Source organism: Stenella coeruleoalba, assembly GCF_951394435.1.
Source record: "Stenella coeruleoalba genome assembly, chromosome: 5".
NCBI lineage: Eukaryota > Metazoa > Chordata > Mammalia > Artiodactyla > Delphinidae > Stenella > Stenella coeruleoalba.
This window is the reverse complement of record NC_137150.1, coordinates 47861330-47883299: the sequence shown is the minus strand read 5'-3', so window position 1 is coordinate 47883299 and position 21970 is coordinate 47861330. Positions and strand designations below refer to the sequence as shown.

Genomic DNA, 21970 nt, shown 5'->3' with positions numbered 1-21970 from the left:
TTGGTACAAGTACAGCTCAGCCCTCATTTGCCTCTCTTGTCCACCCACCCCTCTTCTCTGTATTGTGCTGAAATGTTTCATATGGAAAATCAGTTGTTCTTAGTCCATCTGGGCAACGACTCTGGACTTCTTTTCATCTATGGCTCGGCTGGGCATATAAACACAGTGACTCACTGAGCTGTGTTACAAAATTTAAGACAGATTTTGGATCCAGATAAGCATAGAACTGGATGAAACATACTCAGGAGTTGGCAAAACCTCTGACTTGGGAACCCTTGCAAAACAGTTTCTCTGACAAATATTCGATGGTTTGTAGTAGGTATATGAGACACTACTACAGGACCCGATGGAAAAAAAACTAATTTTCAGTGCCAACGTGGAGATGCCAGAGACTAACACTCCTCCTTTTTGCCTTTACACAGCCCTCTTTTGTGTTTCCAAGCACCAAGAGAGCTTTTCTTTCCCTTTCCAGCTTACCGTAGCATCCTGTTTTGCTCATATGTTCTTCTGTTCCCTGGTGGGGTAAAGAGGACTAGCAGAGAAACAAAAGGGTGCTCTCTAATCTCCCTTGAGGAAGCTCTGCTGAAAGTCATGGGAAATAAAGTATACAATGGAAATTTTAGACTTCTTGTCTCAAAAAGACATTCCTGACTCTAGGTCGTAATGCCCTAAAATGTACTTGCAAGTGCTACGGACATATACATAGTTCATTTATTTCTGATTTTTCAGAAATGAATTTTGATAAATTTCTCATGTTTTGGTGGAAAATAGGGAGGAATTGACCACAGTGAATTATGATCACCCATTTAATGCTTTCTTTATTATTTAAAGTAAAAGTCAGAAAATAGAAATTCCTATCATCTAAAATTCTGGGATCTGGAATTTTAATTGTGTTGAAATCAAGTGTTTTGCTTTAAAGCACTATAGGGTGTCCCTTTCCAATCAGATTGTGCAGACTATTTCCCATGAATGTATTTTCAGCAATTATTGGTAAATTTAAATAGCAGATGGCATTCTTCAAATATAAAATCTGACAGAGGACCATGGGGTAATTGTGAATAATAGCCGTGTAATTTCAGAACAAAAGAGGAGTTGGTGTGGAGACTTTGGAGTGGAGGAGGTTCACCTAGAGTTGATATCTGTTTCTCACCAGAAGGCCACACACCACGATTTAGCCCCCCTGGTGTGTTTACGGCAACTGTCTCTTATTACAGTGTGCCACCAGGCTTGAGCCCAGAGTCATCAGTGCTAAGGCAATTACTCACTGCCTTTACAGAAACCTCCAGCCTTCCCAAATAGAAACCACATGCTCTAATAGGCTGGATATATTCAAAATACCTTTTAATTTGTTTAATAAGTAGAAAAATGCAATGTTAACTGCTGGCTAATTCCTTATTACTGAGAAGATTACAGTAGAGTATAGACTGCAGCATCAATTGAGCCACTTACCTGGAGGCCTGGTGGTTTGTGGTGGGCCAGGCCAGATCTTCAAGTGAGAAAAACAAAGCCTCTGCCTGAGGAGACATGCCGGATTGTGTTCTTGGGACCTGATACAAACACCATTCGTTGGTGTAACAGAGCCTACAACCAGGAAAGTCAGATGCACCTCTGTTACTCTTGATTTTCTTAAATCTATCCAGCTATTAGAAAGAAGTGTAGAGAGCAACAATTTCTTTGGTAAAACATTGCTAACCTTTCAAAAACTTAGACCTTGTTTGAATACCCATCAAGATCTTTTCTCAACGCCTTTTAATGCCCAGAGGAGAGGTGTCACTTTCTTAAAGAGTGCACATTTATAATTCCGTCAATATTTTATTTACTATTTCTTGTTATTGCTCATAGCTGAATTAGTATAACTAGCGAAAGTCTCATGTTTCTACCCTCTACTTCATATGGTTTTAATTAGTGTATCAAAGAATTTAAACAGTATGTGTATTTATTGTATATGGTTAACTAGTATATATTTTTAAAGCAGACTCTGGTCAATATTCCAGTAGAATAACTTGAAAAGAAATCACTCACATCTTCTCTTCCCATTAAAATGCATGTTATAGTCTCTACAATGTCATAAATCATTCCACAGTTGAAAGCGCCTTTAATATTACTAAGCACATTGATATGTGTAGCAATGCATTTTAATTGTTAGTAGTAAAAGAAATAGACAGAATCACTTGGTACTTCCTGTTTGGTTGTGTGTGGGATAATCCAAGTTCTGGTTGAGTTTTGTATAACTGAAGGTCTATAAAATCTTCTTTGAATTTTCTTTTTAAATTGTTATCGTTTTGACTTTGGAGCTTAATTTAAAGGCAGTTGTCACATGAAAGAAATAAGTGTTGCATTTTGTCTTCAATTTAATTTCTTATATAAGTTGGTTTCAACAATTACCAACAAGGCATATCATGTTTCTGTATGTATTAAAACGCTCACAGGAGCATGAAAGTAAGCTCACACGTAAAGGGAACTCATCTTTATTAAAGTAACGTAAAAGGTGTGATGCTTGGGAAATGGATACTATAATCCTGCCAGGCCGTGTATTGAGTAAGATTCCTACCTAGCAAAGGAATGATTAAGGGTTACGGAGTTCCATCTTAAAATGTACTTAGATCTATTCACACATATATGAGGAAGAAGATGTTTTACTTTTCTGGCAAATTCTCGGGGACGAGAGTTATTTCCCAGCTGCACCCACTGCTGTGTTCTTACTGGATTATAGCATTCAGCGCACTCTCCCCTGCTTACTGTAGTTGGCTGTACCACGTAGAAGTCAAGCCCGGAGATAACCCGTGAAGATATGACAACAAGTGGACATGTTTCCCAAGGACGGGGTTTCATAAATGCAGGAAGGTTAGCACAACCACTGGTGTGAGGGGAAGTCAGAGGACGTGATCATAGTTCATGGGAACCAGCAATGCAGGATGGGCTACATTCAATTTAGTTTCCTTTGCGGGCTTAAAATAGCGCCATTGTAAATTATGTCAGTCTTTCTCAAATCATGAAAATGATTGTTAAAAATGTCTCAGAATACACAATGTACATTGTTGTGTGGCTTTGATGTGTGAATGATGAGAGCATATGATATAATACAAATTAAATAATGGTAGAGCAGTCACAGGCTTTTTCCCCAAGGGGAGCGGGAATAAAGGTGAAGTTTCTGGTCGAGGGAAAGGCTGTTTTATTTTGTGTTGATGCCTACAATATAGAATTCTTTAAATGGTCTAAAATTTTAAAGGGGTTCCTGTTCTGTGTCATGTTTAGTACATCTTAAGAATTTAATCGTAAAGATTCTGTTAGTGTAGTAATTGGGTGGGAAGTCAATGCATGCTGGAGTTTGACTTTTTAATAAATATTTAAGTACACAAATATGATACAAAATATTATGCAATGGGGATGACAGAATATTTATATATATATCTGAAATATTTGTGCTGTCTCAAGACATTTGTCAGGTTGGATGCCTTGCTTTGGAATCTAGTGAAACGGGGTTTTCTGTGTTTGGAGCACCCACGTTGGTGCCTCCGACGTCTTTTCCTGGCTTTCTAATTGAAATTTGGGGTAAACCAATTGTGATACTTGCTAAATTCAGAAGCAGTTGCCATAAAGCCTGAGATTCTTTTTTGTTGTTTGCACACAGGTGAGGTCTGCCATAAATCCTATACTCAGTTTTCAAACCTTTGTCGTCATAAGCGCATGCATGCTGATTGCAGAACCCAAATCAAGTGCAAAGACTGTGGACAAATGTTCAGCACTACGTCTTCCTTAAATAAACACAGGAGGTTTTGTGAGGGCAAGAACCATTTTGCGGCAGGTGGATTTTTTGGCCAAGGCATTTCACTTCCTGGAACCCCAGCTATGGATAAAACGTCCATGGTTAATATGAGTCATGCCAACCCGGGCCTTGCTGACTATTTTGGCGCCAATAGGCATCCTGCTGGTCTTACCTTTCCAACAGCTCCTGGATTTTCTTTTAGCTTCCCTGGTCTGTTTCCTTCCGGCTTGTACCACAGGCCTCCTTTGATACCTGCTAGTTCTCCTGTTAAAGGACTGTCAAGTACTGAACAGACAAACAAAAGTCAAAGTCCCCTCATGACACATCCTCAGATACTGCCAGCTACACAGGATATTTTGAAGGCACTATCTAAACACCCACCTGTAGGGGACGATAAGCCAGTGGAGTTCCAGCCCGAGAGGTCCTCTGAAGAGAGGCCCCTTGAGAAAATCAGTGACCAGTCAGAGAGTAGTGACCTTGATGATGTCAGTACACCAAGTGGCAGTGACCTGGAAACCACCTCGGGCTCTGATCTGGAAAGTGACATTGAAAGTGATAAAGAGAAATTTAAAGAAAATGGTAAAATGTTCAAAGACAAAGTAAGCCCTCTTCCGAATCTGGCTTCAATACATAATAAGAAAGAATACAGCAATCATTCCATTTTCTCACCATCTTTAGAGGAGCAGACTGCGGTGTCAGGAGCTGTGAATGATTCTATAAAGGCTATTGCTTCTATTGCTGAGAAATACTTTGGTTCAGCAGGACTGGTGGGGCTGCAAGACAAAAAAGTTGGAGCTTTACCTTACCCTTCCATGTTTCCCCTCCCGTTTTTTCCAGCATTCTCTCAATCAATGTACCCATTTCCTGATAGAGACTTGAGATCGTTACCTTTGAAAATGGAACCCCAGTCACCAAGTGAAGTAAAGAAACTGCAGAAGGGCAGCTCTGAGTCTCCCTTTGATCTCACCACTAAACGCAAGGACGAGAAGCCCTTGACCTCAGTACCCGCCAAGCCTCCAGTGACGCCGGCCACAAGCCAAGACCAACCCCTGGATCTAAGTATGGGCAGTAGGAGTAGAGCCAGTGGGACCAAGCTGACAGAGCCTCGTAAAAACCACGTGTTTGGGGAAAAGAAAGGAGGCAACGGTGAACCAAGACCAGCACCTGATGGTTCCTTACAGCATGCTAGACCCACTCCTTTCTTCATGGACCCTATTTACAGGTAAGGGTGGATGGGAGACCGCTCAATGTGGACAGAAGAATGAAAGGCAGTTTTCACACTCTAAAGTTACGGCTTTTAACAAACCTTTTTTATTATTCTTATAAAGCAGAAAGTAAAGTTGTTTGATCTGGTGAGTTCATTTTTTATTCGGAAAGTCAACTCATTAGGTTTGGACTTATTTTTGGATGTCTCCGAATTTGGGGTTTTGGAATAGGCCCACAGAGTTCTTTCCCTTGACAATAAATTTATTTTTAAACACATTTTTTTAAGTGGAAAATATGGGAAAGCCGTATTTAAAGCAAGTTGTCAAGTGGCGGAAGAATGAGGCTCCTGAAGGATTAATGCAAATATGTGTGGGTACTTAAATGGGTCAGGTTATTCGGAATGAGATGGGACATAGCAAGAGTTTACTCTTTGTTAACCTACGAACACATCCTTAATAAGTGCTGGTCCTATTCTGTTTCTAAATAAATCTCTTAGGAGCCCCATGTAACTGAAATATTAATCACAAAAATGCTTTGTATATAATGTGAGTGGTCGGCTTAAAAAACACACCTCTGTTTAATGCCTTCATTATCCAGTTTCCTTTGATGCATCCAAAAATTTTGGGGGGGGAATATGTGCTAATAAAAAGCCTCTTAGACAGTACCCTGTAACACTCGACCATTCAGAAAGATTTAGTTTTTAAAAACTAGTCTTCTTCAAAGTGTATGAATAACAATAATTAATTTGTGATGTATTTTAAATATTACCACAAGTTTTCACATTTACTTTCTCATTCAAGTCGTGAACGTTGTCAAGAGTTAATGGAAAATGTGGATAATTTTTTATTGGACTTATTTAAGCTGGGAGAATTTGATATTTTTGCCTGATTCTTTTTTTTAATCAAGAGACAGTTTTGTTCAATTCCTTCATTCAACAGTATTTTTTTTGAGTGCCTATGACTTAATAGGTACCACAGCTGCAAACTCTTTTCCCTTCAAACTCTTTTTCTACCTGTATTATCTTCAATGCATTAACCAAGAAACATTGCCAGTGTGTTACTTGAACATGACAAGGGGCATAGAAAAGGACAGTACAAAAATGTCTCAGAGCCATCATTACCATGCTTGGGCACTATTTTTTTTTTTTAACAATTATTATATTTTCATTTCTGTGGCAGAGAAAGAAAAAGAAGGAAAAACAGATCTTCCATATTTTGTGTGTAGCTTGTATGTTACACATGGCCAGTAAGGTTGTATTTCCAACTCAGCGATATGTCTCAGCCCTCTGTGAAGATAAGTTCTCAGACTCTCTTTCTTAGACCCTCCCAAGGGCAATGGGCTTCCAGTTCCTTCATACACCCATTCCACTCTTCTCCATCACCTCCTAACCTCCCTCGTGCTGACTCTAATCTCAGTCTTTTCTCTGGCATGTCAGTGTCAATTGAGGCTTTAGGCATGTCATTTTACCAAATTCATGAAAGACCTAAACTTACCAGTTTTAGTGTAAGACCTGGGTTGAAATCTCAGCTTTCCCATGTCTTAAACTTTTTTTAATCCATACAATGGGTATAAGAGCACCTATTTCAGTAAGTGAAATAGTGTATGTAAAACATAGCATACGTACAATTTCAAGAAGTGGGAGCTGTTTTTGTTTGTTTTGATTCTATTTTAAAGTATACTTATTTAACGGTTTTTAAAAGGAAATCACCAACGGTTCATGAAGGAAATTAATTCAGTCCATGATGTCATTTCCTATATGCTTAATAGAAAATAGAGTGACAAACATTTCTAGAGCAGAAGGGCTATATTGATAAGTTCGATAATGTCTCTCCCTGTCTTTAAAAAGTTCCTCATCCTCTCCCTACCACCCCCCTTTCACCTACTCTGTTTATCAGCAGTAACATCCAAAAGAAGCTGCCTGTGCCTGAGAGCGGCTAGCAGGGTGTGTAGTATGCTTAGAAACTCTCCTGCTGACATTCACAAATGTAGAAGAAATACGATGACGATTTGAGGAAGCACCTTCTTGAGAGAAAATGACTTTAATTTTTAAAATGAGCCCTGTTCTTATGCTTTTGAAATCACCAAGCCTTTTTGTGTACATTTCAAATGGAAAGGTACAAATTTGTGACCAAAGCCTCTGATTTCATGACTTCATTTTTTACATTTCCTCATTATTATTATTACTAGTCATTCAATAGGATTTTTCCATTATAAAAAGGACCTTCTTTCTCTGAGCGCCTAGAAGTGCCAGGAGTATTCTTCAAGAACTGAACAGATGTCTTTATATCTTTATTAGGGTGCTTCCCAGCAACCTACCATTTGCTTTATTGTTAGCTGTTTAAATGTCGGCGAGTACGCAGGGATTGATATATGAGACTGATTCATCTCCAAAATCTAATTTTAACCTTTCAGAGTAGAGAAAAGAAAACTAACTGACCCACTTGAAGCTTTAAAAGAGAAATACTTGAGACCTTCTCCAGGATTCTTATTTCACCCGCAAGTAAGTATTTTGAATTTGAGACTTCAAGCTTGTAAACTAACTTGTTGATCCTGAAAAGCAGGTGCAATGAAATGAAAGAAATCTTGAGAACACTAGGATTTCCTATGACGCTGGTGTGGAAGAACACAGGAAATTCTAGCAGAATTAAAACCCAAACTCTTTAAAGAAAAAGTAGTTAATATATGTGAAAAAACAACATGGTTTTGCTGTTAAATTATTCTCTATTAACGACTTACTGAGCCAAAGTGTATTTTACAGTGAGCAGAATTCAGTTAAGAAATTAAATATTGAAGTTGCCTTTCATGTTAAAACATTTGTGATAGTAAGAAATGGATCGTAGTGTGACTTGTCCCAAACTCATGACGGTCGTTCATGTTCTTTCAGTGCTTAGATAAAAACAGGAAATGAGTCTACCTGACAAGTTGTTACCATAGAGGGTGAAGGAATTTATCTAGAGACCACTGGGCATTCCAGCAAAATTCTGTAATTGCACAAGAATTCACCACAATACACAGAGCTATTTGCTGGATGGAGTTGTGTCCATTTATCAAAATATGTACAGTTTCTCACTGCAAGGAAAATACAAAGCAGCGTTATCTAATTGGTTCATCTTTATGTCCCTACATATTTGGTCATTTTTTAAAAAGCTGACTTACGTATCAATAAAAATGTGGAGAATTGTATTGAAAGAAGAAATATGTAAACATCTTGAGTCTGGTTTCTTAATGATATTTTATTTTTTGTTTACTTATTAGTAATATAAGCTTTGGTCTATAGATAGTAAGCAAAATTTTTATGAAAATGCTTGAAAACAGAGTTAACTGATTTATTCTGTTTCAATATATTCAAACCAAAAATTACGCTCCTCTAATAAAATTGGTGGAATTCTATGCAAGCTGTCTTATAGAACGTTATGAGCTAATTAAATTAAATCATGGGATGGGATATGACTCTTCCCTCCACCTTTCATGCCCCTGCCACCACCTCTTCTTTCTTCATTTTTTAAAGTACTTTCCTAAACTTTGGACATCAAAGTATGAGAGCTGAAATACCATATTCTGGGTTAGCTGGAGAAATCTATCATTTGCTCAAAAATTCTCTCTATTTTAAACTGCAAACATATATGATTTAGTATTAAAGGGGTTAGAAATGTTCCAGTTAGTATTCATTTTGTGTAGGAAGACTAAGGAATGATATCATTTATTAAATTATTTTATGGAAAAGAAGCAAGTTTTAAAATAGTAAATGTTTATCGGGTGCTTATTTTCCACATTTAGGTTGACCTAAATTGCACTTGCCAGCCTCATGAGCTAAAAAAACTGAACATAATGTGCGTTTTGTGTCAGATATTACACAAAAGTATGTCTCTCTTGATAACTTCCTAACTAAATGCTTATAAGGATATTATAGTTATCTACATTTAATCACAATAAATCAAGTCGTTTTCATATTCTAATTATCTTTAAAATCTAGTAATTAATCATTTCAAAATTAAATGCTGTGAGTACATGGTATAAGGGAGGGGGAAAAAAAGCCACTGGGATTCAGTGTCTTTGAGTGACTCAGTCTATTGGCTCTTCGTTTCCTTACCTGTCAGATGAGGGAGTTGGGTGTAAGGTCCCTATCCTCTCTGAAGTTCAGATTTCTAGCAAGCTAAGGTAAATTTACTGGTTCAGAAGATGGGCAGTTTTATCTATCAGTATCTTTACATGTGCATGCAGCTGTTGTAAATATAGTATATACATGTATGGAGGTTCCTTAAAAAACTAAAAATAGAACCACCATACGACCCAGCAATCCCACTACTGGGCATATACCCTGAGAAAACCATAATTCAAAAAGAGTCATGTAGCACAATGTTCACTGCAGATCTATTTACAATAGCCAGGACGTGGAAGCAACCTAAGTGTCCATCAACAGATGAATGGATAAAGAAGATGTGGCACATATATACCATGGAATATTACTCAGCCATAAAAAGAAACAAAAGTGAGTTATTTGTAGTGAGGTGGATGGACCTAGAGACTATCATACAGAGTGAATAAGTCAGAAAGAGAAAAACAAATACCAAATGCTAACACATGTATATATAGAATAAAAAAAAAATGGTTCTGAAGAACGTAGGGGCAGGACAGGAATAAAGACGCAGACATAGAAATTAGACTTGAGGACAAAGGGAGGGGGAAGGGTAAGCTGGGACGAAGTGAGAGAGTGGCATGGACATATATACACTACCAAATGTAAAATAGATAGCTAGTGGGAAGCAGCCACATAGCACAGGGAGATCAGCTCGGTGCTTTGTGACCACCTAGAGGGGTGGGATAGGAGGGTGGGAGGGAGACACAAGAGGGAGGAGATATGGGGATATATGTATACGTATAGCTGACTCACTTTGTTATAAAGCAGAAACTAACACACCACTGTAAAGCAATTATACTCCAATAAAGATGTTAAAAAATGAATTAAAAATATAGTATATACATGTTTTTAATCAAATAATATTAATATAAGAAAATCTGCTATGTTTTAAGATTCCCAAAGTTAATGAAGGACCACAAAATATGAGGCGCATGTACAGTGCTTGCAGTACAGCAATCACCCACTCAGACCATTGAAAATATGCCTGTGGGAGTCACAGTGGCAGAGTTTTCTTCCCACACCAGAATGTCACGTCTTGGTATAAGGGACTGCCCACTGCTGCGTGTTGCTCTAAGAACAGGACCTAACGGTGATATTCAGCTATTTAACACATCATATGTGATGAATACCGATCAATCAGAATGGACTCCTGCCATTCTGGAGCCGGGTCCTGGAAGCCCTTGCTGCACCAACTGTTCATGCTTTAGTTGCTGGCCAGTGGGCTGTCTGAAGGGTCTATTGGGAGGAGGCCAGGGCTGCAGGAGGACGTTCAGGGTAGTTGGGGCAGAGGCTGTTTACCAAAGACTACATAAATATTTCATTATTTTGATAACCATCGTGGCTATTTTCCTGTGTTAGGGCTGTGTATCAGTGGGGTACAGGTGGCATAAAAAGCGTAGCCTGAGAGAAGCTTGGGTCACTCAGTTTTCACCCACCGTTCAGACCAGTCTGTTCTTTCAGAAAATCTGCCTCAAATGTTCTGAAGTTTCAGCAGAACGTTCTTGTTCTTTCTAGTCCTCTATCAATTCTGTCCTAGCCTCAAGATCTACTTTCCTACAAACAAACAAATGAAAACAAAGAGAAACTGCCCAGGATTTGGGGCCAGAAATAACCGCTTTAGAACTGGCTTTCCTACTTATTCACAAAAATGCTTCGGTTTTGAGCAATGTAATTCATCTCTCCGAGCCTTCTCTATCAGTGTAATGGGAACACCCCTCCAGCCTTACCAGGGGAGCTGCAAGGATTAGTGATCACGTACATAATGTGTTTAGCATTGTGCTTGGCATATGGAAGGACCTAGATGAGGAAAAGCTCTTATTATTGGTTGCAGAAGTATTCCATTTTGAATATAAAAGGGTGTCAGTAAACTACCCTCCTGCCATCCCCTGAGCCCAGTCTCTTTGGTGGGGCTATACCAAGTATCTAGAAGTCCTTGGAAAGCTGCTTACTGTGTTCTCCGTGCTGCCTTGTTGGGCAGCAATCAGGGTGGCACAGAGCAAGAAGCCAAAATGGAAGGACTTGCCTCTGCTCCCAGGGCTTGCCATGATTTTGTAGCTAGATAAGTGCTTGGTTAAGACCATTCGCTGCTTCATTTTTCATTTAAAGTATATTGGAGCAAATCACATGGTCCCTCTGGGCCTTCTGTATCTTCATCTTCAGAATGAGAATAATACCTACCCTATCTACTTCTCAGTGTTATTATAATAATAAAGAGGAGACCACATGTTCTTGATGCTTCAGGGAAAACCTATATGTAGATAGATGTGTAAATGCTTGGTAGTGGTATTCTCTGGGCAAGCCTGAGTTTACAATTTTTTGTATGTCTTTGTATTCTGGCCTCCTCCTTCCCCAGTGCACAGTGCCTAATCAATGAAAGTCAAACACCTCAGTGGATATTTATTAAATGTTATTGAAAGATTATTAGTCCATCTTATTGCTTTTTGGAATAATGTATATTTTTCAAATCCTTGTCAAAAATACCCCAAACATATAGGAACACATACATCAAAATCAAAAGGTAAATGCTGGTTTTATCATTCTTAGGGTCTAAATTCCTCTCAGTTCAGTTCTTAAAGAAGTATGTTTGCTCTGTCGGGCCACTGGAGGACTATTTAGCTTTCTATTTTTCTGTTATAAATAAGTTAGTTTAATATAGGGGTGAAATAAACACTACAGAGGTTCTTCCTGAATATGTGGTTGAAAATTACTTGTGGAGTCTCAGATTATAATTTTGAAAAGAAGATGACAGCCACAGGAGGTGAGATGGAGGAAATGATATTACCATGTGATCTTTGGAATGTCCATTTCATTGGGTGCTTTGCATTTTGGGTACTTTGCATTCACTTCGATAGCTCATTTGAATGGCCGTAGATATCACTTGGCAATTATACTATTATAAAAGTGGCTATTATTCCTTTGTTTGATTTTCCTATACGTTAAATATTATTTTTGGTTATTTATATATTTCATTTTCAGATGTTTGACTTTGTGTTGCTCTGCGACAGAGACTCTATTTTACTTCCATTTCTGTCCTTTATGCATTCGTTTTTTGAATTTTCTTCCTTTAAAATGTCTACTTGCTACTGTATCCCAAGGAACTGGGAAAAAGACTAAGGTCTTTTCCCAAGTTATCATTTATATATGGGTGTGAAAATCACTTAAGTCTTTTGCCTTTCATCTTCTTTCGTGCTTTCAACAAGTGTTTCTTGTGTTAGATTTCTTCTGTGATAAACCTTTCATCATTAAAAACTGTGCATCTTCCTTACTGAAGATACCATAATCTAAGAAAGCAAGACATATCCCCTTTAACCAACCAAAATGATATTTTTGTTTTTTTTTTTTCTTTTTTTTTTTTTTGTGTTTTTGTTTTTGTTTTTGTTTTGCTGTATGCGGGCCTCTCACTGCTGTGGCCTCTCCCGTTGCGGAGCACAGGCTCCGGACGCACAGGCCCAGAGGCCATGGCTCACGGGCCCAGCCGCTCCGCGGCATGTGGGATCCTCCCAGACTGGGGCACGAACCCGCGTCCCCTGCATCGGCAGGCGGACTCCCAACCACTGTGCCACCAGGGAAGCCGCAAAATGATATTTTTAAAGATGTAACATTTGTGTTTTCTGATAGAGCTTCTAACTCACTGAACTTTTCTCCATTGATTCTTGTCATAAATTGTCATAAATAACTTGACATTTGTAGTTCTTTTCATTAATATCCTTCGGTGTTTGGCCTACTGATGGTCTCAGTCCCATCCTAGTAGAAGTCAAGCAGTTTTTTTCCAAGGACATTACTTTTTTGTTACTCAGTGATTCACATTTGAGTAAATATCTTATTTTCTTTGTTACTAACATTGTAAAAATGCAAGAGACTGTATCTTTTTTGCAGGAAATTGCTTAATTTTTAGTTATTAAAGTAAAATTTAGGACTCTTGTTTTGCAGTGAGTACAAACAGATAAAAAGGAAGTGTCTACTTTGCTATTTAAGATTTGATAGTAAGTAGTATTTAGCTTTCTTGGAAATAAGCACATTCTGGTTTATAACCATGATTCTAAAATTTAATGTAGGTAAATAGAGGAGACTCAGCAGTGTTATAAAATTATTAATTTTCATTTCTAAAGCTTTTACTCAAGATACAGTTACATGATAAGCAAAAATTACTTAGTATAAATGTTAATTTCTCAAAGGATAGATTGCAATAAAGATACTGATACAGAAGTAATTTTTTGTTTTTTGTTTCAATTTTGCTCCCAGTTCCAACTGCCTGATCAGAGAACTTGGGTAAGTTTCCTACTTATATTTTTGACTAAAATAACGTAGAATTAAAAGGAAAACAACTTACAAGTTGCCATACAGACAAAGAATTCTGAGCCCTTTCCATAAAATAATATGGCTTTAGCAGATAGATTTCCAGCTTTGTCAAGCTGCAGAATGCCTTCAGTTATAATTGGGCATTTAGTGTGCTATAAATTGTTTACAGAAAGAAGTTTATTCTCTAAATCTGACCCATTCCATGTAATTATACCTTGATGTAGAACTCTTTCTGGGCACTTTAGAGCATGTTGTTAAAAGGGACTTCAAGATGGGTCACTAAGTGGAAACAACCATTATTTGGGGGAGCCTGACCAGCATGTTAAAGATGCTTATGATAAAGCCTTCAAAAGGATAAAACCTGAACTTATGTGTAGACACAAGATGACATTGGAATTCACATTCATATAACCTGGGGCAGAACTTGGTTCTGGCTATGTGGAGTCATAAGACTAAATGTTTAAAAATCTTTATCTAACTAGTGAATGTATCCTTTCGCATTGGGTCCATTTCCTCAACTTTCTTTTTTTTTTTAAAGTTTAAAAAATTTTTATTGGAGTATAGTTGATTTACAATGTTGTGTTAGTTTCAAGTGTACAGCAAAGTGAATCAGTTATACATATACATATATCCATGCTTTTTAAAGATGATTTTTCCATATAGACCATTACAGAATATTGAGTAGAGTTCCCTGTGCTATACAGTAGGTTCTTATTAGTTACCTATTTTATATATAGTAGTGTGTATATGTCAATCCCAATCTCCCAATTTATCCCTCCCCCTCAACCTTTAATTAATGTTTCCAGATACAGTCAGTTGACATCAGTAGGGGAAAACTTTATTTTTTATTCAAGATACAAAGAATACTATTTATTTACTTTTCACTACCAAATAAACCTTGAGTCAATAGAAATATATGTAAATAACATATATTACAAAATCTCCTCTAAGTGTATGTGCTTTTACTCCTTCATTCTCCTCTTCACTCAAAATTATCCTGATTCTGAAGTATGGGCAGAATCTTGGAATGTAGTTAAATTTTCCTTTAGTCACCATATAATTATATATAAATTATTTTAAGTTAGAGCACTTTGGCAGCTACCTATTTCCTCTATCTGATGTTAGTTTTCCTTTTAGAACAGAAGTTCTTCTATTTTATTTCTTCTGTGGAATATGTGATGAATTGTGATTTTTCTCATCCTATCAACTTTTAAGGATTAAGTTCATTTATTTCCAAAGTATAAGAGTAGAGAGACAGAAACTTCCTTATTAGGCAAAGCTGTGCAGTAGACAGCGTTGTTCTTTCATTATCCTGGCTTATATTTCCAGTGTTTCTTGTCTGCCTCTCCTGGCAAAGGTCTGTCCAGAATATCGTACGTCATCGTCCTCATTATTTCTAACGTAGAGTATTACTTGCTAGTAGCTTTGCTGTTAGGCGCTTCAAGCATAAGGTGCTGTATCCTACACAAATGGCCAGTGCTTCTACCAACTTACAAAGCCAGTTCAGATTTTAAGTTAGACGCCCTTTCCTGATAGTACAATGGTATAGCAACGGCCATTGCAATGCTTTGGAAACACTCCCATTCTTTGGCTCATAGGTTTTTCAAAGCAATAATTTATATTTGTACTATAAAATATAGATATTAGTGGAAAGTAGTAAAATATTAAAGTTTATAATTTTGAGTGGTTAAAAAACCCTATAATTTTATAATCATGACTGCAGAATGTGATATGTGGAATGAGACAACCATAAAATATGAATATGTATTTCTCCCCCAAATGGCCATGATTTTAAGATTTCTCTAGATTATCAAGTGAATAAATATAGAAAACTACCAAATCTACAAACTTTCCCATCATAAGTTATTTATGAAAAGTTAGTTATTTTATGATAAAGCCATGTGTAATCTAATTTGTGAAACATTAGGTCACATAATTCATGGTGCCATTGGACATATCATTTTGTATAATCAGATTGTCACTTTAATAGTTTTAATGAGAAACTTCTTTATGTCATCAATTATTGGCTGCCAGATAAAAAATGTTAAGCTAAGTGCTTCAGACCCAGTTGATGATATCTTGCCTGCTGAAATGTTTTTACAAATACTAACTTTATTTGACGAGAGAGAGAGCTACATTTTTTGGTAGGAGCTAGGGAATTGTGTCTAAATATTAGTTTGCGTCAGTATAAAGTTAATAGCCCCTTGGGGACTGGAAGGGGGTGAAATGACTTCCTTTTCCAGACATCTGGCTGCAGATACCATCAACAACTACAATATATGTAAATAAAAATTACTGTTCCATAGGAAAAAAGCTGTCATTTACTGATCGGAGATTAGCCTACGACATTAATAGGACAGAGGGCAATACGTTTTTAAAATATATGATGTGATTTTTCCTCCTTTTTTCCCCCATTCTCAGCAAATGTCCTCTTCATTGCAGTACACATTGTTCCCCCTTCATTGATTTCTTCATAGTTGAAAAGTATATCTAGCTAGATTCTGTTTCATTTATCCCAATTCATCTTGATTTTTAAAATACCAAGTCAGACTTTAAAATGAATGTCAAAACTTACCACTTCTACAAAATGCATGTTATTCCAAGAGGAGTATCACATGAGTCAGCCCAGATAGCTAGAGAAAGTTGAGGTTTGGACCCATACATTAGATAAAACTCATCTTAATCCAACACCTTAATCCAAGATATGGACCAGGGCTGATTGTTGGTCACAGAATGGCTAAACTACCCCAACTAGCAGATGTCTAAGTCACTTTTTTTAAAAATTAATTTTTATTGGAGTCTAGTTGATTTATAATGCTGTATTAGTTTCAGGTGTACAGCAAAGTGAATCAGTTATACATATACACGTGTCCACTCTTTTTCAGATTCTTTTCCCATATAGGTCATTACAGAGTATTGAGTAGAGTTCCCTGTGCAATACAGTAGGTTCTTATTAATCTATTTTATACATAGTAGTGTCTATATGTCAATCTAAGTCACTTCTATCTGTCCTAATGGAGAAACTTACTCTTTTCAGCTGATGTCAAGTGCTGTGAGAGCAAATCTTTGGAAGATGAGAGGAAGGATTCAGTGATGGCTTTTATGTTGTTTCGGTGGTTGCTAGCCGGAAAGAAAGTGGAGAGGGGGTGTGTGTCTGCGTATGTGGTGTTAATAGCTGCCCTCAGCTCCCTTCCCATCTTTCTTCTCTCCCTCTTCCCCACTCTGACTTAATCCTCTTTTCATTTGACACCCCAAGCCAAAGGTGGGGGGTGGCTTATAAGAAAGGCGCTTGGGTAACCCCTATTCTTTTTCTTATTATCTTTAAGAATGTTGTTACTTAGTCATCAAGTCCGTACTATATTTTGTTATTTCTTAATGCTTTTCCCAAATTGAAACAGTTTGAGGTGAAGTAATCACAGTGATCTTCCTTTAAAAGGAGCTATTAGCAGCTACTAAAGCAAGACACATTTCTCAACAGCCAATTGCTCTTAAATAACTTGAAGGACTTGTAGTTTATACGTGCTGGAGATGAAAGCCGAGAATAATGATAGTCATGAGTAAGCTATTTTCCATATAAAAGGAAAGTGTTTCTACAAGATGTATTGCCCCAGGAATCCGAGTGTGTCGGCAGGGCGGACACTCAAATGATTTAAAACCACTAGATAATGAAACTTTACTCAAATATTAAATGTACATAAATAAAACATTTATAATCATCACCCATGCACTTATTATTTTTCCCAATAAATATATGCGGTCATGCCCCTTACCCCTGCTTGTTACTGCTAATCAGCTTGAAGGCCAGAGGTCATTTTTCACTCAGACAATTTATTCCATGGAGGGTGGAATATCAGAATGATTTTCTGCAAGCAACAATTAGAAGGAATAAATGCAAATAAAATAGTATCATAAAATATTTCTGGATTGATTTTTAATAAATAAAATCCAAAGTAATATGAAAATGCTAATGCTCTGGTTAGAGGGGGATAATGACCATATTCAGCAGGGACAGAGTTTCCTTCAACCTCTATGAACAGCAGCATCATTTTATATCTCTGCCCTGTGATCAGTATGTGTCAAAATCCTTCATAGTGACAAATGTGCTGTCCGCTTGCATCTGTGGAGAATGTTTTAGCAGCTGAGTGATTATGAATCAAACCCCTGAGCTTATAGCCCCTACCGCCTCCCAGTGCGTTCACATTTGTCGTCTGACAAGTAAATGTATCTTGACTTTCCTCTGAGATTTTTTTTGCACCGTGTTTGATGAAAGACATTTGGCAAATTGGCAGTGGTACCCTGTACATTGCAATTTGTAGCTAGCATTAGGAGTCTGGGCATGAAATGAGAGGGCAGGCTCCAGGATAAAGGGAAAAGAAAGAAAGCTAACTACAACATGAATAGTCATTTGAAGAATCAAGCATACAATATTCCCTTTGTAAGAAGAGAATCATGTTTAGGCCATTCGGTTAAGATTTTGCTCCAGTTTGAGAAGTCAGTGGTATTCTGTCCAGCTGTGTGTCCGCGGAGTATAAATTTTGTTAATTTTCTTTTTGAGTATGAAGTGTTGCCTTTTATTTTTAACCTGGACTCATAATAAATTGGAACTCCAACTCTGTCTTACCATCTTATCAGCAAAAGAATCTTTTTCTTGGGTTGATCGGTTGCTTGAATGTATAGTTGTTAACATTTTTAATCCTTGCATGGGGTCTTCTGGTCTACCGCCCCCGCCTTTTGAGAAACAGAGTGCAAACACCTTTTAAACAGCTTTGTGAGTTCTCCAGTGGCATAGTGCCCTGAGAACCAAATAAACAATGGGTGAGTTGATTTTACAAGATGGCCTGAGAGTTTGCTTTTTCTTCTTAAAAATTCAGTAGTAAGCAGCTTCCAAATAAAACGTGAGCATGGGGGAAACAACATTTTGGGAGGGTTGAAGGAAAGGTGAGAGAGTCTGTCTAACTATAGACAGGATCAAGCTGCCTTTGAAAGTAAATGCCACCCTCTGTTTATGACTCTGTCGAATATGTGTGCAGGAAGACAAAAACTTGAAGATTATAAGCAAAATAAATTAGGTTTTTTGAGGGGAAGAACCAGGCAGCGTAGTTTTTCTTCAAGAATACTGCCCTAAGAGTTTGGTCATACTTACAGTGCCCGTGCCAGGTTATGTGAAGTTATGATAATATATCATGAACTGTCATTTCAACTTAATCTTTGTCCATGACAAATGAATATTTCACCAAAATTCTTTGTACATAATCACACTTAAAAATCTAGTATATCCAGATATTAATTTAACATAAAGGACTGTTTACACATTTAATTTTTTCTTTCTGCATTGCATACATTTGGCTAAAGCTATAACTTTGGAACACCTGATGTTTTTCATGCTGTGAGTTCTTTTCATGGGACTCCCTACTTCCTATGGTTTTTATTACCTAGACAAGGCATACAGGATCTCTTGCTATAATTTCCAGTTTACTATTTTTTTTTTTTACTGTTTATTCGGAAATCTCACAGACCGAGAAGATGGTGGACTTGTGTCCCAAAGAACCATCTTGCCAGAGTTAGATTCAAGCTTCTTTTATACTAAAAAAGGAGGGAGTAAAGTCAAACATTTCCTGGTTCCAGCCAGCCTCTGGAGGGGATGTATTAATTTCTTCCTTCCTGCAGTCAGTCATTCACAGGTGGGCCTGGTGATCGTTGACAGCATGATACTAATGCTGTCTCTTAATTTAATAAAAAATCTAACGGTTTTATTCTCTCTCATGTATTTCATTGCTCAATTGTATATCAAATTATTACAAAATGGTCTAAGGGCTTATGGAAAAGTTCACTTGGCACTTTGTAAGCTTAATTCTACCTTTGTTATCTTTGAGATCAATGAGTTCTCTCATTTGTTTAATATTGGGACACTACAGTCTCTTTCTACAGCCCCTTGCATTCAGCAGATTCGATGCTTCCCTCTTATTAATCTGTTCCTGGTTTGCTAGAGATAATTACAGAAGGAAGGATGTCTGCCCCATCCTTCATGGTCTTGTGCTTTTGCCTTTCAGATGTCAGCTATTGAAAACATGGCGGAGAAGCTGGAGAGCTTCAGTGCCCTGAAACCTGAGGCCAGTGAACTTCTACAGTCGGTTCCCTCCATGTTCAACTTCAGAGCTCCTCCCAACGCCCTGCCAGAGAACCTCCTGCGGAAAGGAAAGGAACGCTATACCTGCAGGTAACTGCAAAGTTAATCATGGCCTGCTTTCCAAAAATCTCCCCTCTGATTTCAAAAGGCCCTGCTGTTTGTTTTGGAAATTATTCTTGATTGGATGATTAATAGCAACCATGATAGATCTCAAGCACTTCAAAGTACTCTTTATTTAGTGGGATATAAAAATAGTGGTTTAAAAAAATTATTATTAAATGAAAATTTTAACACAGGCCATTTGGTTGTGATAAATGAGGTTGGAAATGGTCCAAATGCTATCTACTTGTTTCACTTTGATATTTATGAATTTTCTTTCACAGTTAATTATTTTCATCCAAAGGTATAATACTACTGTCCTCAAGCATATATTTATTAATTGTCATGGCATTGAAGAATAAGGCTATTAATGAAGGACAAATAAGGTCGATAAGTGAAGAAAACTAGTTAATAAGTTTCTTGTTACTCATCAGTAGTACAGTAAAGCTCTTTTTTGGTTTCTGTTTTCTTTTTTAATAAGTCATACTTACAATTTCTGAATTGTCTTCAGAAATTTGTGGCATCTGACTCAGGCATATCAATTTATCTGCTGTTTGGAAAATGTGTCACTTTCTTTCCAGAAAAGCTTTTATAGGAACATACCTTGATGGATGAGGTCTTAGAATCTTGTCCGATCTGATACCCCTCAATGTACAGAGAGTTGTCACTGTGCCTAACATGTAAAATGAGTTGAAACATTTGAAATCTGTTTACATCAACCCGGAATCACAGGCTCTTGTCATTTTTTAATCCCCTTGTCTGGTTCAGTTTTGTGAATGTGAAGATACAGAGTTAATAAAAGAGGAGCACGGGGGTCATCAAAACTCAGGTCTGTTTTCATAAACTGCTTGCTTATGCATGAGCAAATTCAACCGGATCTCATAACGCAGTCTTTATTTGTAGAGTTATTTATATCTGTAGAATGGCTTTGTTGCAAATTTTAAATACCAAAGACATGTGAGTTCCATGCAAGATTAATTAATTCAGGAATAAGCATCTGGCTTCTATGCAGCTTGAGTGGAATACAGTCAATTGTGCTGACTTTCTCTTATAAACATCTTTTCATAATAGATACTGTGGCAAGATTTTTCCAAGATCTGCGAACCTGACACGGCACTTGAGAACCCACACAGGAGAGCAGCCTTACAGGTTTGACAATGATTTTTACTAAATGTCTTGATAAATATTGTAATAAAGTAGGCTCATTGCCACAATTTTAAAAGAGGCTATTTTTGTGAATGTCTGTCTGTTCAATTTTGAGTCAAAGAAGAATTAACTAATGGCTGGGGTTAAAATTTAGAAAAGTCCTAATTTCTTGAATCGTCTTCTTATATCTCAGTTTAAAAGTTCTAGCAGTGTCTAGTATAGAATAAGCGTTTAAGAACTGTTATACATTTTTAAAATTAAGTGCTCTCTCTCCTCAGTGATTCATGCCTTTTTAATTGACAATAATCATAATCTTGCAGCCTCCCTCTTCCAAGCCTTAAATCTCTGCTAGGAATTAACAACCCGGATATATCTTTGTTTTCCCAGTACAGCTAAGTCAATGTCTACAGGTCCCATTAGGAGGTTTAAAGAATAAATTTTAAACCTGGAGAGGAGGAAGAAAAGGGAGCTAGGGGTAGAACAGATAAAATAGAATATATTATAGGAAGGGAGCAATTCTGTCAACAATTTCTCAAGTGCTTCTTAGCTTATTCTCTTAAGTGTCAAAATTAGCCATATGACACATGGCACCTGTGTTTAATTTTAATATTATTGTTTACTAACAAACAAAACTAACCACCATTCTCCATTCCAGTTTTAAAATATCACCTACATTGTTGAATGTGTATGCCTTGCACACAGTATTAGGTACTCATGAATATTTCTTCAAAGAATGAATGTTATTTATCTTAAGTAATATCGTAATTTTATTCTGCTTTGAAATTCTTATGCATTGCATATGTGTAAAATTATTTTTGTCTGAATGCTTTTGTCATTAAAATAAACGAATTATCAGCTTTCAAAGACTTTTTTACATACAAGGATAAGAAAATGGGCAGACCAATGTTCATTTGAAGAGTGTTCAAATTTTAGGAGAAATTTTAGGAAAACTGGAGGGACTTAAACTCAGAAAATAATAAAGTATTTTCTTAAATTCTTTGCTTGCCTACATGTTTTGTAAATCACTAATCATAAGTGATATTTATAAATGACTTTATATGTGATAGAATGTGCTTGATATAGTAGGTCTCAGAGAGACATAAAAATGGGAAGTGTTAGATGATTTCCCTTTTTTGAGAAAATGTCACATCCAAGGAATTCTGCTTAAGTGGAGGAAAGATTTCCACAC

The 21970-nt window shown here is 37.0% G+C and overlaps 1 protein-coding gene across 8 annotated transcripts in view; it reads left to right on the top strand.

The window, feature by feature from the left end:
* The window catches only part of MECOM (MDS1 and EVI1 complex locus), a 568251-nt gene that overhangs the window by 531410 nt on the left and 14871 nt on the right, over positions 1-21970 (top strand). For 6 of the 8 annotated variants that reach the window (XM_079921927.1, XM_079921931.1, XM_079921926.1 and 3 more), the window contains 5 exons: positions 3632-4988; positions 7385-7472; positions 13353-13379; positions 19460-19626; positions 20707-20784. In XM_079921927.1, the coding sequence (XP_079778053.1) occupies positions 3632-4988; positions 7385-7472; positions 13353-13379; positions 19460-19626; positions 20707-20784 (1717 nt within the window). The remainder of the gene's footprint in view (positions 1-3631; positions 4989-7384; positions 7473-13352; positions 13380-19459; positions 19627-20706; positions 20785-21970) is intronic. The other 2 variants (XM_079921929.1, XM_079921928.1) reach the window with 1 other exon arrangement.